This window comes from Saccoglossus kowalevskii, chromosome 8, assembly GCF_978046115.1.
Source record: "Saccoglossus kowalevskii chromosome 8, keSacKowa6.1, whole genome shotgun sequence".
In the NCBI taxonomy this organism is placed as follows: domain Eukaryota; kingdom Metazoa; phylum Hemichordata; class Enteropneusta; family Harrimaniidae; genus Saccoglossus; species Saccoglossus kowalevskii.
In genome coordinates this window covers 17,476,005-17,493,498 of record NC_140648.1, presented here as the reverse complement: position 1 = coordinate 17,493,498, position 17,494 = coordinate 17,476,005, and the positions used below count along the sequence as shown (strand labels likewise).

Here is a 17,494-nt window from a genome sequence, read left to right as displayed (position 1 = left end):
ACTGATATTAGACTCCTCTTTAACCACTGCAGCTGCACCAGTAGTAGTGCTGGGTTTGACACTCTTTCTTTCTTGACCCCTGTGTTGTCCACTACGGCAGAACTTAGCCACATGTCCTATGGCACCACACTGAAGGCACTGTTCACCTTTGTCATGGTTGACATCAGTAATGCGGGATGGACATTGTGCTGCTCGATGACCAACACCCTGACATACATAACACCGGATACTACTACCCTGTCCCACATCAGTATTTCTAATGGCAGTCTTATTATAGTTACGCCTCACCTGGTCCTTTGTGGATAACTGTCGACCATGTTCCACTAGGTACTGCTTTGCTATTACTTTTGTACAGGCACCAATAAACTGCTCCTTGACCATCAAGTCGGTAACACCATCATATGTTGCTGCAGTGTCTGACAACTCAACCCATTTAGCAAAATAATTCCTAAGCCGCACAATTAACTGGTCAGGACTCTCGGAACTTTCAGGTTTAATTTCACGGAATCGCTTCCTGTACCCATCCTCTGTGAAATCGTATCTTGTCAACAGCGCCACCTTCACACGATCATAGTCAACTGCATCAGTGTCGGACATCCTGGAATATACTTCCAGTGCTCTACCAGTCAACAGCGCACTCAATTTTGTGGCCCATCCATCTCTATGCCAACTCGCATTCGTTGCAAACCTCTCAAACTGTAATAAATAACTATCATGTTCGTCCTTACCATCAACAAATGCAGGCAACTTTGGTGACTGTGCATCACTGACCACATTTCGTTGACCGCCAACATCAGCCTGTTGGAGCCCCGGCATTGCTGCTTGAAGCTCTAATTCCCTCAACTCAAATTCTGTTTTCTTTTCTCACTGTTCTGCTTCCATTCGCAATTTCTCTCTTTCGCCTGCTTCCGCTTCCAGCTGTAACTTTTCCTTTCTTTCCTCAATCTCCATTTTCCTTACCTCTGCTTCAGTTCCTTTTCTCGCTGTTCTGCTTCCGCTTCCAGTCGTAACATTTCCTTTCTTTCTTCAATCTCCATTTTCCTCACCTCTACTTTTATTTTCATTTTTGCCTTTCTCTCTTCCCTCGCCGCTTGTCTGTCAGCCCCCTGAGAACTCAATTGCTCCAAAATAAATTTCCTTTTGTCTTCTCCAGTCATTTCGAGTTCATCCGCCCATTCCATCAACTCTTGTTTCGACATATCTTTCATCTTGCTGGCCATGTTGTCTTCTATATCTTCACTGCTCCCGGACGAGCCCCCAGATGTCACACGCAATGTAATATTACCGTAATTGGTATAGTACAGGTGTGATGGTTCAAATACCAAAATAGCAACAGTAACAGAAAGACTTCCCTGGCGGCAATGATAAAGTACGAATACGGAACCAACAGATGAGGTTTCAACTGGTACTGGTATTATTATACTCTGCAAAAATCAGGTACAATAATGCGGTAAAACTCCACTACTCCAATAACTAGATACTTAAACTCCAATACAATTCAACGAGATATCCGATCTGATCTCAGTGCTGAACAGCTCCCCTATATATACCCGCACTGTCTATAAATAGACCATTACATCAGTATACATAATGAGTCTTGAACTTACTACAAATTTTCTCGAATGTTCCATTACCTTCCATTGCTTCCTACAGTGTTCTATTACCTATTCAACCAGTTTCTAAAAAAATATAGAATATTCCACCCAGACACAGTACGGTTCTAGAACATTCTCAGTGACGCGGAAGTGGTAAATAAGTTGTATGCGACAATAATCAAAGGCAATCGTGCTGTACCCAGCTACCGAAAATTCGTGAAGATCTCTACAAACAAAACAGCTCTAGCAGCTTTTGTATCTGACTATGTGGTCAACAAATAATTATTGCTGGTGCCTTTGCTGATGGTTGTTTAGTTAAGTGTGTAACAAGAACTGGCATATCTGACCTGCCACACCTTTTTAGTTCACAAGAGGAGGCCAATACAAGAATGGTACTGCATGCAATTGACATGTCTTCTAACTTTGAGCGGATTATAGTTCGTAGTGATGACACTGATGTTTTAGTACTTCTTTTATACTACTGTTGGGTTTTTCAGTATATATGCATGCAGGTCATGTGAATCGTCAGAGGTACATACCAATCAACACTATTGTGGAAAAAATAGGACAGGATCTATGTCATAGTCTACCTGCATCACACGCCCTGACTGGATGTGATAGTACAAGTAGTTTTTTCAAGGTGGGAAAACGCACAGCTTACACAAAACTGGTGGATCATATAAAAGGAAACCCGTTATCATTGAAGACATTTGGGCTATAAAATAGTCTGAATGATGATGTCACTGTCGCAAGGGCATAAATTCTTACAGTATATGGAAGAAAAAAAGTGCCATGCTCAAATCTGGATCAGCTGAGATATGTTTTATCCTCAACAATTGATAAGTCAGCTGGTCAGCTTCCACCGACGGAAGATTCATTCATGCAGCATGTGATGAGAGCCAGGTATCAGACAGCAATATGGTGTCAGAGTCACGTTGCAAATCAAGAACTTTGGAAACCAATTGCAAATGGATGGAGACTAACAGAAGATGAACAGCTTGAGCCAGTCATGTATACTAAAGATGTCGCACCAGTTCAAGTGCGAGACCTGACACATCTCTACTGTACTGACCATAACTGTAATGTGAACAGGAAATGTCAGTGCCTACAGACAGGAATAAAGTGTTCAGAATTTTGTGCGTGCCATGAACATTTTTGCAACAATGCTGATTATAATATTGAGTCTGGCAGTGACACTGATGATTAGTGATTCAGTTTGTTAATATTGTAATGTTATATGTGATCGCCCACTTCAACTCTGTTTAAAGCATATATTCATGCCAGCTAGACTGTGCAACTTGATAAATATATACACATAGCCATCATGCCTATATGCATTAGATTATGGTATATCATGAACTTAAAGTGTTTTTTCGTATGAACAAAAAGTATTTGCTTCATGAAATAATGTGCTCTGATGCAATGTTGTGCATCTGTGTAAGTCTTTCTTTCACTAAATGATGCTTGTGAATGAAAAATAATCAACATTTAATTACGTTTGTTGCGTATGAAACATGAGCATGTTTAAAAATCAACAAATGTGTTGCATTGTACTATCTTAAATGGCTGAAACTGATAATTTCGATGAATACATTCTAAACAAATGTGTTTTACAATATATTGGGTCAATTCCTGTAATTAGTATGTTTAAACTGAAAATACCAATACGCAACTTGTAAAAATCATTAAAATAAGTATAATTTTATCCAAATGAGATAATTAGCATGAATTTCAATACAGTTCAAAAGAAATTAAAATTCTTCAGTTTGATACCAGTTTGATATTTCTATCTTAAGAATTAAAGAAGTTATTGCAAAATCAAAATTCCTTGTGTTTTATTTCAATTTAATACTAGTAACCATGGAAACAGGCACTGTAAACGTATACCAGGCCAACATTCTTCACCACATCTATGTTTTTCTTTCAGAAGACATATGTCTGAACTAAAAAACACGGGAGGTGACTTGTTATATCACATGTGGGGGTTGCTCCCATTTTAGGCCCCTTTTTGGAAATGGACACTGGTCTAACAATTCATTGTATATTTTTAGTAGTTTTCTTTCTCTCTGTGTTATAGATATATACATCAATATGTCTTCAGCTACAAAAAACATTTATGACGATGTTACCTACTATTTTGAAAGCTTTAGCAAATTCTTATCTAAGGCCAAGATCGATGGAGCTGACATATGGAACGAACAGTGGTCAAAACTTACAGCACAATTCCCCTTCGAGGCTGATAAAGACATACGAATGTTGACTGTTGGGGCTGGTGCAGGTAACTTCGTTTAGAAATACTTACTTGTGCTTTCATTCATATATTTAAAAAACAAAACGTTTTTTTTTTTTTTTTTTTGCAATGATCATTTGTTTGTACTTAGGTTACAGAGAGTGTCTGATAATCCAGCATCTGTTAAAGAGACATAGTAGTATACACATCACCGTGGTCGAACCTGCACAGAAACCGATTGATGAGTTTAAGGTAAAAGCGGCAAAGATCACAAAGGAATTCCCCGGTGTGAGTTTTGAGTGGCACATTCAAACGTTTGAAAACTACCAAAAGGCCCACAGAGTATCAGACGATGAACGCAATGGGTCATTTCATCTTGTGTTCGCTGGACATAGCTTGTATTACATGGACGACTGGAAATATGCATTAGATGGGATGTACAGTCACGTTCAATCAGGAGGGATGCTGGTGGCTACAATAGTCAGGGGACAAGGTATCTATCACGATGTAATGCAATAGATATATAATATAACTAAATATCTATACCGTATGCCAAGAGGTCACACTGAAGTAATTATATATATATAATCAAAATGTATTCATGGGTGTGATGTTGTCAGCTAAAACTCAAACATCTGACAACGCTTGCATGCTCTTCCTAAATTACAAATGCAGTAAATATGGAGAGGTTCTTTCTACGTACAGTCTGTATTTGGTTATAAGTCTACTCACCAAAAAACAGGAATTTGCTCTAATCTAACATGTAACAAATTTAAGTCTTCGGTATAAACAAAAGATTTCGGGCAATGTTCCCAGCTGTCATTAAGGCATACTTGTGTTATCCACTCTGTAGGGGGAATTACACCTCTGTCTCTTCTATGTAGTTCTTGATTTTTACCAGGAGTCCTTGATGATCAACAGGGGGGTAAACTACAAACTGCCAAACTACATGGCCAGTATTAAAATCGTACTATATGATAAGTACGTTAAATTAATGTTATTTCCTTTCAACCACCTAGGTTCGTTCGGTAAATTGATGAAGATGTATCGAAAGCTTGAAGGTTGCAGTCAAAGTCTCTTGACATCCGATGACCTCAAAAGTCATCTTAATAGGTGTTCTAATGTAGTGTTCGACCAGGTCGTGTATCGCGAAGATCCCTATGACATATCAGACGTATTCGACGAATCTTCAAATGAAGGGAATCTGTTACTTGATTTCTTGGTCCAAAGAAGTGGATTTAGAAAATGTGCTCCGTCGGATGATCAAGAAAAAGTGTTAACGTTTTTGAAAGACAATTCCGTGTTTGAAAATGGGAAATACTGGTTTCGTTGTGATGAAGAAGACGTGGTGGCAATGAAATGATGTGTTCTAAAAAATCGAATCGTCAAAAAATGTATCTCTAATAATATGACTGCTGGTAATAATATGTAAGCATGTCCATCTGTTTTTAATTTTATCATCAGTGTCCATCTGGTTCACATAAGTTGCATATATCGAAAATGCAGCAGTAAATCAAGCCATTAATTAATATTAATGCATTAATAACTAGTCCTTAAACTATATTTAATTATTCGGATTCAACTTATTAATTTAAATTCATGCAAATACTGTAAAACATATTTGAATAGCTGCACAACATTTTAGCGAATTTGACTCCATGCATGAATTAACTGAATCTAAATTTAGCTAAAGTGCCAACGATCTCATTGTGAGAATATACTTTATTTTAAATTAGTGACATCTTGAATTAGCGAAATTACAGATTAGCTAAATTAGCTAAAATAACATGCTAGCTAAAAAGACATGTTTTACAGTACTCAAAACAAATTAGAGATATCTAGGTTTGTCAATAGTTGTACCATAGTTTATATAATTGGTTGGCACAGGTTAAGTATAATTGTTATCAATAAGTTGCGGTAACAATCTAAAGGCGAAATTATGACGTAATACGGTTTTAGAAATGTATCTTCTTTCTTACAAACTCTGTATCCGTACTTTTGTATGTTTTGTTATCCTGATCTATGTAACCATGGTAATTGGAACTGTGAACATGATGACGGGGGCGGACACTATTTGAGAAACTAAAAAGAATTTTGGGTTTTGGCTCGCTTGTTAAGGTTGCTCAATGCAGTTTTCCAAACTTGGTTGTATTTGTAATTGGTTCGCAGGCGTGTTCGGGTGAGAACACGTTCTATCGCTCGTATATTAGCATAACGCGAATCAATGAAACTGCCATGTTTTATTTTTTAATTTTCTTTAAAAATGAAGTTTCAGACAAATTGTTCTTTTACGTTGAGTTTAAAATACCGGTCACATATAACCTTGTACAGAAATAAATAAGTACAGAAATAATATTTAAAAAAACGTGCGTGAAACTGTATTGGACAACTTGGACGAAATGTGGGTGGCCATTCACAAATAACCGAGTTTCAATCAATAGAGAATAAGGTCACCGCAGAAAAAAAAAACTATATATACTATATATCTTGATTTCATAACCTTCCATATACTGAAAACATTATATAAAGCGTGAATAGAACCATTTATTCAATGAACGGAAGAGGTTGGTCAGAATGAACGAAGACTGATAGAATACGCTTGTAAATTCACCCACGCTGTTTCAACTCTCCGTGGGTCCCATTTTTAACGATTACATAAAGCGTTGCAATTAAAGTTTGTAGCATGTACGCATCCTGCTGCGTATTTTTCTATTACAACAGAATCTTAAAACTAATATACTTTCATCGAATAAATTGTTCAGTAACCTTTGAATAACAGTAGCATCTCCCATGTGTTTTCACTTGCGTAGAAATAAAAAAAAACCTTTGATATAAATGAATGGTATTTGCACAATGGCGGCTAATGACACATTTGTTTGCCAAGGTTATAAGGTTGTTAACTATTGTCCACGTGATAAAAGAATGCGAAAACATGCCGGATCGTTCGGAGTCGGATCATTCTGCTTTTCTAAAGAAGAGTCTAAGGGAAATTTCAAAGACTTCGATTGTCGATTTTAGGATTAGAAATATAGCTATATAACGATGGGAACCCGCATGACTGTTAAAAGCGATCGCTACGTTTGAAGAAGTGTCATAGACGGGCTTCATCTTAGAGGTATGTCTTGCTAAAACGATCCGGACTTTTCTCTTCCTAACTGAATAGTTATCCTGCCTCTCTTGAGAGCAACTTGTTTTGTCATTTAAAATGTTGATGAAGAACGTATTTACGTAATATAAATTGTCACGATGTCACAATGTAGACACAACTTTGTCGGTCACCGGAACAATATATTACTTAGTATCTATGATCCAGATTGATATACGCGGATTCGAACGTGTACCCGGGATTATCTTGGCTGCATATAAGTCAGAAAAGACAGGTAGGGAACGGACGGAACATAAACAAAATGCTCTGTGTCTGCCCTGCTTATTTGCATATTGGATATGACGCAATCACGTGGGAAACTTTTTGGATGAAATAATGTTTATGTAAAAATTAGAGGAACTTGTCGAGACCTCGTTGTATGGTATGTGCAGTGATATGTTTTAGTTGCGCCCCTCGGTTTAAAAAACCCTTCTTATTACTGGCGGTGATGAGATTGGAAGCCACCCAAAACCTGGCAGTTTCATCTCTTTCTGGTTCAGAGCCCAAGTCTACAAAGTTAAACGTAGAATTGAAACATCTCCGGGAATAAATAACTCGAAATTTGTTTGTGCCAATATTTTGTATTATTATTTTTTGTTATTTACATCTATTATTTGTTTTACTTTCCGTTAATAGCGGCAAGTAAGACCAACAAAACCATAAATAAACTCAAATAATAATAATAAAAATATTGACTAACTTAGATGGTTGATGTGTTAGATGTTAATGCATACGACGATATCTGAACAGAATAAACCGTCGGATCCAAACGACCCGCGTCCTTGATAATCAAGTCATTTCAGTGTTGTTTCTTATATTTTTGCGGTTATTTCTGAGTTTTGTATTATGAGCCATTGAGAAGTGTGCATTAGTGACGGGCAAGAAGAAATTCAATTGATTAAGTTCATACGCCTTCCAATTAAATCACGCCCTCTATGAGAAAGCGCTTATGTGGCGTAAAGGGTTACCCGGACAATTCAAAGTGTCGATATTGTATTGTTTTGTAATCCTTCACTAATGTAAATTATATTTTTGAGGGATTTTTACTCTATTCTAGATGGCGAATGCTGACAAAAACACAATGGTTAATTTGAACAAAGCTGACTGCATCCAATACGTCATTCGGACGTCACAGATACGCCAGTCACTAGAGGGCACGCTTTATAAGTATGCCGCATAAATGTTGATTTGAAGTGTTTTTGTTGATTTGTTACATCTCGTTGAGTAGCGACCTACTTATTAGTATTTTAGAACAGAAATATAATTCCACACTGTTTGAGTGAATGGTATATGTAAGATTAATAACTGAAATTCGCAAAATGTCATTATTTTACCTCATGTTATAGTATTATTTGTGACCATATACCATTTGGCGACGCAGGTTTGTGTTACGCAAGTCTATGGGAGGAACAATAGAAATGTTGTGTCGTTAAAAAAAATCCCAATATCCGACAAATAATAACTTTAAGAAAATAAAATGTATCGGAAATTACTAAAATACCACCACAAAGACTAAACACCGACACCAGAAGAGCTATGGACCCACAGCTACCTTCCCATGTGTCTTTGCACTTTACGCAATAATATCTCTGCCACAGGTCTCCAATTTTATGGTCAATCGCCTTACTACGCACGGTTAGTTCTTTCACCTGAAAATGTACTACAAAATGTGAAGAAAAAAATTATATGACGACCGAACTATTTTTAAATGTCTGACTTCTTTAAAAAAAACGTAAATACCAACAATTTTATCGCGGACTACGTTGTGTAAGGTAATGTTATTGTAGTGAAAAGGCACACGTGATACTAGTACACTAAAACGGGCATGGAAAGAAATAACTCCCTGTATACTTAAATAGTTTAGAAGGAAATATTAAACACTGATTTTACTCAAAGGGATTCCGTTTATCTTGTTTTCTGGTGAATATTTCAATACTGCTTTGAACGGATTCGATTCTCCGTGTTAACAGCCACAGAACACAAAGCGTTAGGTCAGTTATTTATTGTATATTCTTATATCTTGACAACTTCGAAATTGAGGGCGTGAACGTTTCATTAAACTGATTGATGAAACCAGATGACATGAACATAACTGTGGTAACGGAGTTCGAACATATTCTAATATGCAAATAGGTCGCTATGCTCTGTGACAGTGGAGATAAGTAGCGCGTATCGATCTGTTCAGAATAGGTGAAAAAGCTGCTAGGAGCGATACATATAATACGAAAAAAAGTAGGTAAGCGTAGTCCTTGATAATTATTTAACCTAACCAGACGTTTCGAACAAAGTATCCTTTCTCATAGATAATATGAATAGTGTGAGAGATCGTAGAAAAACAGAACAATAGTCTAAGAACAAAGCACACGTAACGACAAGAATAATAAAATATTACGAGCGCGTCCAATGGTAAACATCTGAAATGACGTAAACAGTGTATTCATTCCATTAGATTCCATAGTGCCATGTCTGAAAATAACTACGCGTCGTTGCCGCTAACAACACCCCCCCCCCCTGAAATGGTCATATCAGTCTAAAACGCTAGTATGCTAGAACTAAAATGCAATGACGCCATTAAGGTAGAACCTTACTCAAGATTTCAAATACCCAGAACTTACTCATTTTCAATTAAATTGTTCTTTCAAGCAGTATAAGGATATTGACTTTAAAAATGTTGGGGTCACCAACTTAATTTTCGAGGAAATAATGGATAGTGGCCATTTTGGCAGTATTATAATGCTTTAACCATAGCTTCCCATGGCAGAGATAATATGTCATATCTTAAATTGTAGCCCGGTGACATAGACTGAGAAAATTATATATTGTGAATGATGGGGTAATTTCTGTTGTTCTTAATTATTTCAAAAAACTGGGTTAAAAAAGTGGCAAAAATGTATTTTTAAACATAGCGATTTTTGAAAACTATTACTATTAGTTCCTCAAAATGCGTCTCTGTAATACACAAATACATGCTATTTCATGGTGCCATGAGACAACTGCTTCACGGTTTTACACAATAAAACAATGAGCATTTTCATGCGATTTATGACCAATTTTCTCAAAAATTATGAGTAGGCTTCTACCTTAAAGACGATATACCGCAAATTTTCAGCAAAGCGATTCCCAGCCGACGCCCTCTACCACCGGAAGTTGAGTTGGGGTTTACATGCAAGTCGAGTCGTCATACAGTTATCATCAGCTATTTTAATATCCATCATACCACCTAACCTGTACGCATATGTCCGGGCGTTGTCCGTGTAAAATGTTCACGTTGGAGACCTGTCGTACATTTTGAGGCGCATTAATTAAATGAAGCTTCATTGTGATACTGCTGTTAAAAGAGTTAATTATTCACTGGGTTTTATTTTTGCTTATTTCACTGACTGGAAAATGCGCTAAATTAAATCCCAGTGAATATGTGAATGATAAAACCGTGAATTAAAAACTCACTGAATATGCCTGAAATGCTAAATCAGTGAGATTTAAACCCAGTGAAAATTAGTCATTTTACAGTATATGTGCGTATTTTGGGGTTTTCCTGTTATTTCCTCGTTTATTGAAATATTGGCTATGAATTTCAAATCATTTCACTTCTGTCAGTGTTCGCAGTTTAGGCAAGGCTCCCAGACTGGTAGCGTAGCATGCAGAAAACCAATGCGAACAAATTTCGAATGTAGAGGGCGCACTCTGAGGTTCTAAAAAGTTGTCCTCTTCTGAGCCTGAAAAGTGTACACCACTGTAGATTACGGCAACCGAGGTGACTCACAACATGGCATTTTATAAAACCATTTTTACAATTCATTACGTTTTTAAAAAAAAATTTTCAGTTCTGGAATCAATTTTTAAAACCCATTTTCGTTTCTGAGTTCTGTTTTTATTTTAAAAAACGATTGTTTAAATTTATTTCCAACTATTGTGATAGGCTGCCCACTATACCGCCAGAAACATGTTTCGGTATAAACATGAGAATGTTCCACAATTGTTTATCATGAATTCGACTACGCAAAATACTCCCATCAGCAGGTAAGAACAAATATACCATACGCGATTATTATCGACTGACAACATGAAAGTTCAATTACATAAAGGTCGATTATGTTTTGAAAATAATTTATTTAAAAGGATCTTTGTGTATTCATTTAGTAAATTATCGCAATATATCACTCAATGTTCTATATTCAGAAACTTAAAAAAAAAACAATAATGTTACAAATTCAAGAGTTCTTATTAAATCGTGCCATCAATGACCGAGTCTCTCAGTGGGCGTTTTCTCGTCACTGGGGGTTAAGTTGCGTTTACATCACTATTCTTACTATGATCCACATTTCACACAAGTTCACGTCTGAAATTTATCCTTAAAAAATAATTTCCAACGGTCCGAATGTATGTTTGTAGTACCCTGGGCTGTATCGAATTAGGCCAAACACACGGCCATCGTTTCCGTAGACTAATTTCGTAACAACTCCAGTCACTACGAGTTATCAATATGGTCCCGCTGTGTTTCCGATCCGTCGACCCATTCAAGGTAGTACCTTCCATGGTCGACCGAATGACGTTCACGAAGGGCGGTGAGAATGTCGGTCGAGCAGCCTATTCAGAATTGCGTATATAGTCGAGAGAGGTGTTGACCATGATAGCTTTTGTTGACATTTTGTTGATCGGAATACTTTGAGTCCATAAGTTCCTCATCAGTTACTACGATGTATTTATTGTAACTATGCCATTTTCCATCAATGACGGTTTGGTTCAGCGCGACCTTAAACAAATGTCCATTCTTTTGTGATGAATTTGTTTACGCGTATCTGTTAATCGACTTATTTAGCTGATTACTAGCGAATGACTGTGTTATGTCTGTCATCGTTTAGGCTCATGCGAGGTCCTGGATGGAACTCGACTCAGTGATTTGGAACTAATTACGATATAGAATAGAATAGAATAGAATAGAATAGAATAGAATAGAATAGATTTATTTCACCAGAAAAAAAGAGACAGTTGTACAGGGAACTTTATCTGAATGAATATTAAATATATATATTTTTCCTGGTGGGGAACAGAGAGGTAGTTCTAGCAGAACTAATCTAGTCCCTGGCCCCAAAACCATACTCAACTGTTAAAATGTACGTTGTTGTGAATAGTGATACACAAAACAAATTATATTGTTAAGTTAAAAATAAATAAACACATAATTAAGTAAGTAAAGAGACTACACACTCTCATAAATAATAATAATGAAGAAAACAAGAATAGACAATACTAATACATATACTGCAATAATGCAAGTATTTATACATTAGTTAAAAGATATTTTTTTAATGCCGTTTTGAACGACTTTCGTAAAGTTAATGATTTTAACGAAGTTGGGAGCTCATTCCAATGTTTTACAAGAGAAAATGTCTGACTTTTCTTAGTTGAACTTAAATTAATTTGTGGTGTGGCAAGTTTCTCAGAGGTTACTGATCGTGTATGGTATGGATGTGATATTGATAAGGCGTAATGATCCAGAGAGTGTGCATGGCGGCCATTTTTCAAATCGTATGCAAATAAACATGTATTGTACTTACATAATTTATACACATCAAGAATGCCAAGTTGCAGGAAAAGTGGTGTGGTACTTGCTCGGAAATGAGAGAAAGAAATTAATCTGACAAACTTTTTTTGTAATTTAAAAATTGGATCAATATAAGTGCTAAAAGTGTGTATCCATATTTCTATACAATAAGCAATGTGTGGGAGAATCAACGAGTTGTAAAGTAATATCAGAATGGATTTTGGTAAATAATGCCTCAAGTATGAGATTATCCCAATTGTTTTACTGATTTTGTTAACAATGTTATCGATATGGGGTCTCCAACGAAGTGTTGAGTCAAGCGTGACACCTAAATAAACAGCTGACGACACCATTCTTAATGACAAATCATCAATTGACAATACGTCCTCAATAGTTGTTTTTCTTTGAGCTGTCTGAAATATCATGAAATTTGTTTTGACAATGTTTATAGTTAATTTATTTGATTTACACCAGGTAGCAACTTTATTTAATTCATATAACCGTCGCTATTCGGACTACTATTTCTGACAGTTGGTATTCGTAGTTATTAATGTAGTGAACGATTAATCAAAAGATATGACGTGTTCAGTACTTAGTGTGATTGGCTGTATGATTGAAGGTTACGCCCTAGAGTCTTTAAACTGCTTTGTAATTGGTTAAGGTTTTGAAAATGAATAAAGTTGTTTTAGTTGGTCTTGGCGAGAACACCACGACAGACGCAGTCTAAGGTAGTCTTTTCCCCTGGGCGCTGTGTCTTATAGAGTACTCGACTGACTGACTAAAGACGAGAGTTGAAACGTATTTTGTTGTGTGCGTCTATTTGACTTTCCCGATCCCGTACCTCAAGGGAACGCGATAGAGAGATGAGACAAGATATTCCTCCCTTACACGTGTGGAGAACCCAGAGAAGAAGAATTCCCCCCTCATACTTTACTAAATCGCGGGATTGTCAATATCACGATATGTCAGGTACGAGGCGAATTGCCCGGAGACAGCGCATGTAAGCACTAGCCAGGCTTATGTACGTTCACTTTGCTATTCATTCTACCAATTTTCTATATAAATGTCCCGTAAAATCGACAATTGTTATAAAATCGACACATGTTTAGTGGTGCGTAATGTATACGGCTAAGACTACGTAGAATGTCTTCGATATTCAGAAAAAAAAGTTCAATTGTTGAACAATGATGGCGTGTTTACAGTCACGTAATCAAAGTTAATGTATGACGTCTCCATGATTAGAGCGTTGTAGGTCAGTGACCCATTTATTCTTAGCCATAACCAGTTCTTAGCTTGATGACCTCTTTAATTTGTTTACAAATCGAAGTACGTACACACTTATTCGGAATAATTTACCCGATTTGTTATAGTTGTTTATATCAACAATGTTATGCACGCCAATATCGTCCGAAATTGAGTCAGAATCAGTATTATTGTCGTCGGTTAAAAATATTCCGGGAAGGCGAATAGAATCGAGGGGTAAACTGATTACTTAAGCCGCCAATTGGTAGTAACTGGTCATTTTCGGGGGTTTCAACAGCGGGATGTATAACGTTTTTGTCTGAAATAATATTGTTTTTTTACCGACATTGGAATTGCCGCTGTGATAACTGACTTTCGTAGCGGGTGGACACACACGGACTATTTGTCAGTATAGGATAACCACGAGGGTCCATTCAACTACAAATTGAGCAGCTCATAAAAAAACCTCTGGTTAACAAAATTAGCTGAGTTGTCACCTGTTTGCACATACTTCGTGACACAATCAAATCAATTAATTTAATTGTTTTATTTTATCAACTCGATTCTTGAGGAAGTTTGAGCCCAAGCACACAAAGGAGGTGCAATTGGTTTTAACAAAAATAAAAGTATATTAAATTATCAAACTTTTACCGGCTTGTTAAAAACGTATATATATAAATTGTAAATACAAAGCCGTTAAGGATGTAGTAGAGGTGTTCAGAAATAAATTCACACTAAATATTTTTATAGAAGAATTGTTTTAAACCATATCAAACTATCTATATTATGCAAGCTCATACTAATTATAAATATATGATATGTTAGATGTAACCTTCATGTGTCTGCCCACAGTCCCTCCACAACCGGTTATGAAACGGTCAGATATCTCTTGTTACAATGCGTGTTTCGGTTAATCCTTAATCCGTTGTTTATTTAACAGCTTAATCGTTGTTTATTTCGCTAGCGGTAAAATACGGACGTTCTGCCATCTTTCCCCCACATTAACATAAAATTAGCATATCCGATGATGTAATTTCTCCCACAAAGCATTGCGTTTCTTTAGTGCGCATGCGTACTTTCAATGTTTTCATTCGTGTCAACATAGTCTTTACTTCCGTGATCGCTCTAAAATATTACTGTAATGTGGAAATCCTACGATGATTTGTGGAGGGACTGTGGTCTGCCAAGTAAATTAATCATTTCTTGAGGATTCAAATGAGTACTGTGAAAAAAATTAAAAGAGCTACACAATTTTTTATTAAAAAATGTAGAATAAAACATAAGAAACATAAAAGTCACAGCAATTTTGAATATCATTTTGTTTTCTTTTAAATTTATATTTTTGCATTTTTGCGGGAAAAGAAATGTATTCGTTTTCACATTTAGAAAATCGCTATTGTAGTCATAATAACTTATATGTTCTTGTATATAAGATCTGCAGTGTCTGGAAAAAAATTGAAAGATTTGATGAGTCCCTGCTGAGTAACCTGTAGTACTCAGTTGATTGATCAGTTGATTTTGATGTCAGAATTATACACTAATTTGCATATCAATAGGTGAATAATGGAGATTTGGTATTTCTTTTCAATTGTCATGAAATCTTCTATGATAAATATTTTGACGTCCAGTAAATTGTAAATGATAAGCAATCATCTAAGGAGGTTCTAAAACTATTTTAATACTTGACTGTGTGATTCATTGATTATTTAAAGCGCGGTAGTCGTCGCGCTGCCCATGTGCGGCATTTGTGTCGATAAACATTGATTTTCCCACAATTCAATGCGCTCTTCAAATGGAAATCATAAGTATGAGTTTTGACCTGGGCGTGACTTGCACTGATTACTGCCGGTGACTCCTCTGATACCTTCGAATAACATGAAAATTACTTAATTAAAGCTTGGTAACGTCTCAGTTCGTACTCGTTGATCTGAACAACAGTCAAAGTCGCCATCTTTTTTATACGAGACCCATATATCTCGCACATGCGCAGCGCGACGACTACCGCGCTTTAAAATACATGGGAATATGAAAATTTAGTCATCATAACAATGTGGATTGTTAATTTTGACCACTGTTTTAAGCATGTTTCTTTTATGATAGAGATGTGAAAATTTATAGTATAATTATAAATTATACAAAGTTAATTTTGATCAACATATTGTGCCAAAACAACTCTACTACATCCTTAAGTGTTTCATAACTCCTTACCTTAGGATTGATACAAACCTATGTAATTATTTAAAACATCACTGGAAAATATACTGTTTGTAAATAGTAATGTTTAAATACTATAAGGTTATCACGAGAATAAATGTTGTCCCAGAGAATTGACTATTTCAATTTATTGCTCGTTGGCTTACCTGTTACGATGACAGATGTATAATACTAAATAATAACAACGAAGAGAAAATAACCAGGTATACAATTATAATGTTCGTTAGCATCTTCGTTTTGGTGTAACGTAATGATACGACTCGGGATTTCGATATGACAAACGAAACACGATCCATGTTTATGTATATAGAAGTACATGATCGCTTCATAAAGTCTGTAAAACATGTGACACACACTCGGGCTTTAGTATCAAAGTATGTTTTTATAATAGGTAATCTCGAATATTCAATTCCATGGGAAATGTGACCGCATAGAATACAAAGGCCGTCATTCAATGGTTTGTTCCGCGATAACAGTTGCCATAACATTCGAACAGTTTAGTCTTTATTTACCACCAAAGTTAAAAATCCAAGCAAAGCACATCTTGAATTTTCAAGGTGAATGTTCCGGCGAAGCACTCCGCTATCACCTTGAAGTATTTCATTAGGAATATGTGTATGTGACAATGCCCTCACAGTTTAGAATCAATTTACCAACAGCCAATCATATTGCTTCTTTCTTCAACGCGCTTGGCCAAGCTATCAAATTCATCACGAGAAGCCCCACGCGCTCCACTCTGCCATGTATTTCTATGGGCTATGCGCGAGCTGCTGTGAAGTACCGGTCGAAAAGCCGGTGAAAACGACTAAATTTGAGAAAACAGCACGACCTTAACTTTGAAGAAATCCTAAACAACCAAATTTAAATATGTTGCATATGTAGGGGTAATCTTGTTACACTGTTCAGAGGTGTCAACGACCATCCCAAAATACCGTTTTCTTAGAATTTATCGGACTTTGTTTTCACCATGATGATTGCTAGGCGGTGAAAATGTCTGACTCGAGAATAAATTTCGCTGCGCACAGTGGAAGCTGTGTTGGCTTGGATGTCAAGGCAATACAGCGACGATATCCATACATCATGCAACTCACTGATATTCAGACTAAAGCTATTCAAACTATACTTAGTGCCGTGTCTGATGTGCTCGTTTTTAGTCGCACTGGAAATAGTAAATCCTTATGTTATTATGCTTTACCGGCCTTGCGACTGTCGAGCGTGGTAATAGTGTTGTCACCACTGTTGAGTATTATAGAAGAGTAGGTGTTATACCTCAAAGTTCATGATGTCACTGCAACATATATTGACAGAAATGAAGCCGAAGACATCAGGAATGCAAAGCTCCAGCCGTTTCTGGCAGTCATTGTAACAAAGCTTTCTATTGGTCGGTAAACTTTCTATCGCGCAACCACGTGACATACACGGTTATGAATAGAATTACCTCACGGTGTTGTACGGGGAGGAATATCCGAACGAAACAACACCGTGCAGGCGGACGATGAGCAAAGCAATGAAGCTGACAATGT

At 36.5% G+C, this 17,494-nt stretch overlaps 1 protein-coding gene across 1 annotated transcript in view; it reads left to right on the top strand.

Annotated features, from left to right (window-relative positions):
• LOC102805965 (histamine N-methyltransferase-like) overlaps nt 1–6,661 on the top strand; it is a 36,088-nt gene extending 29,427 nt beyond the window's left edge. The window contains exons 3-5 of the mRNA XM_085502284.1: nt 3,673–3,873; nt 3,977–4,318; nt 4,845–6,661. Coding sequence (XP_085358410.1) covers nt 3,673–3,873; nt 3,977–4,318; nt 4,845–5,188 — 887 coding nt within the window. The 3' untranslated portion in view covers nt 5,189–6,661. The remainder of the gene's footprint in view (nt 1–3,672; nt 3,874–3,976; nt 4,319–4,844) is intronic.
• The last annotated feature ends 10,833 nt before the right edge of the window (nt 6,662–17,494 follow it).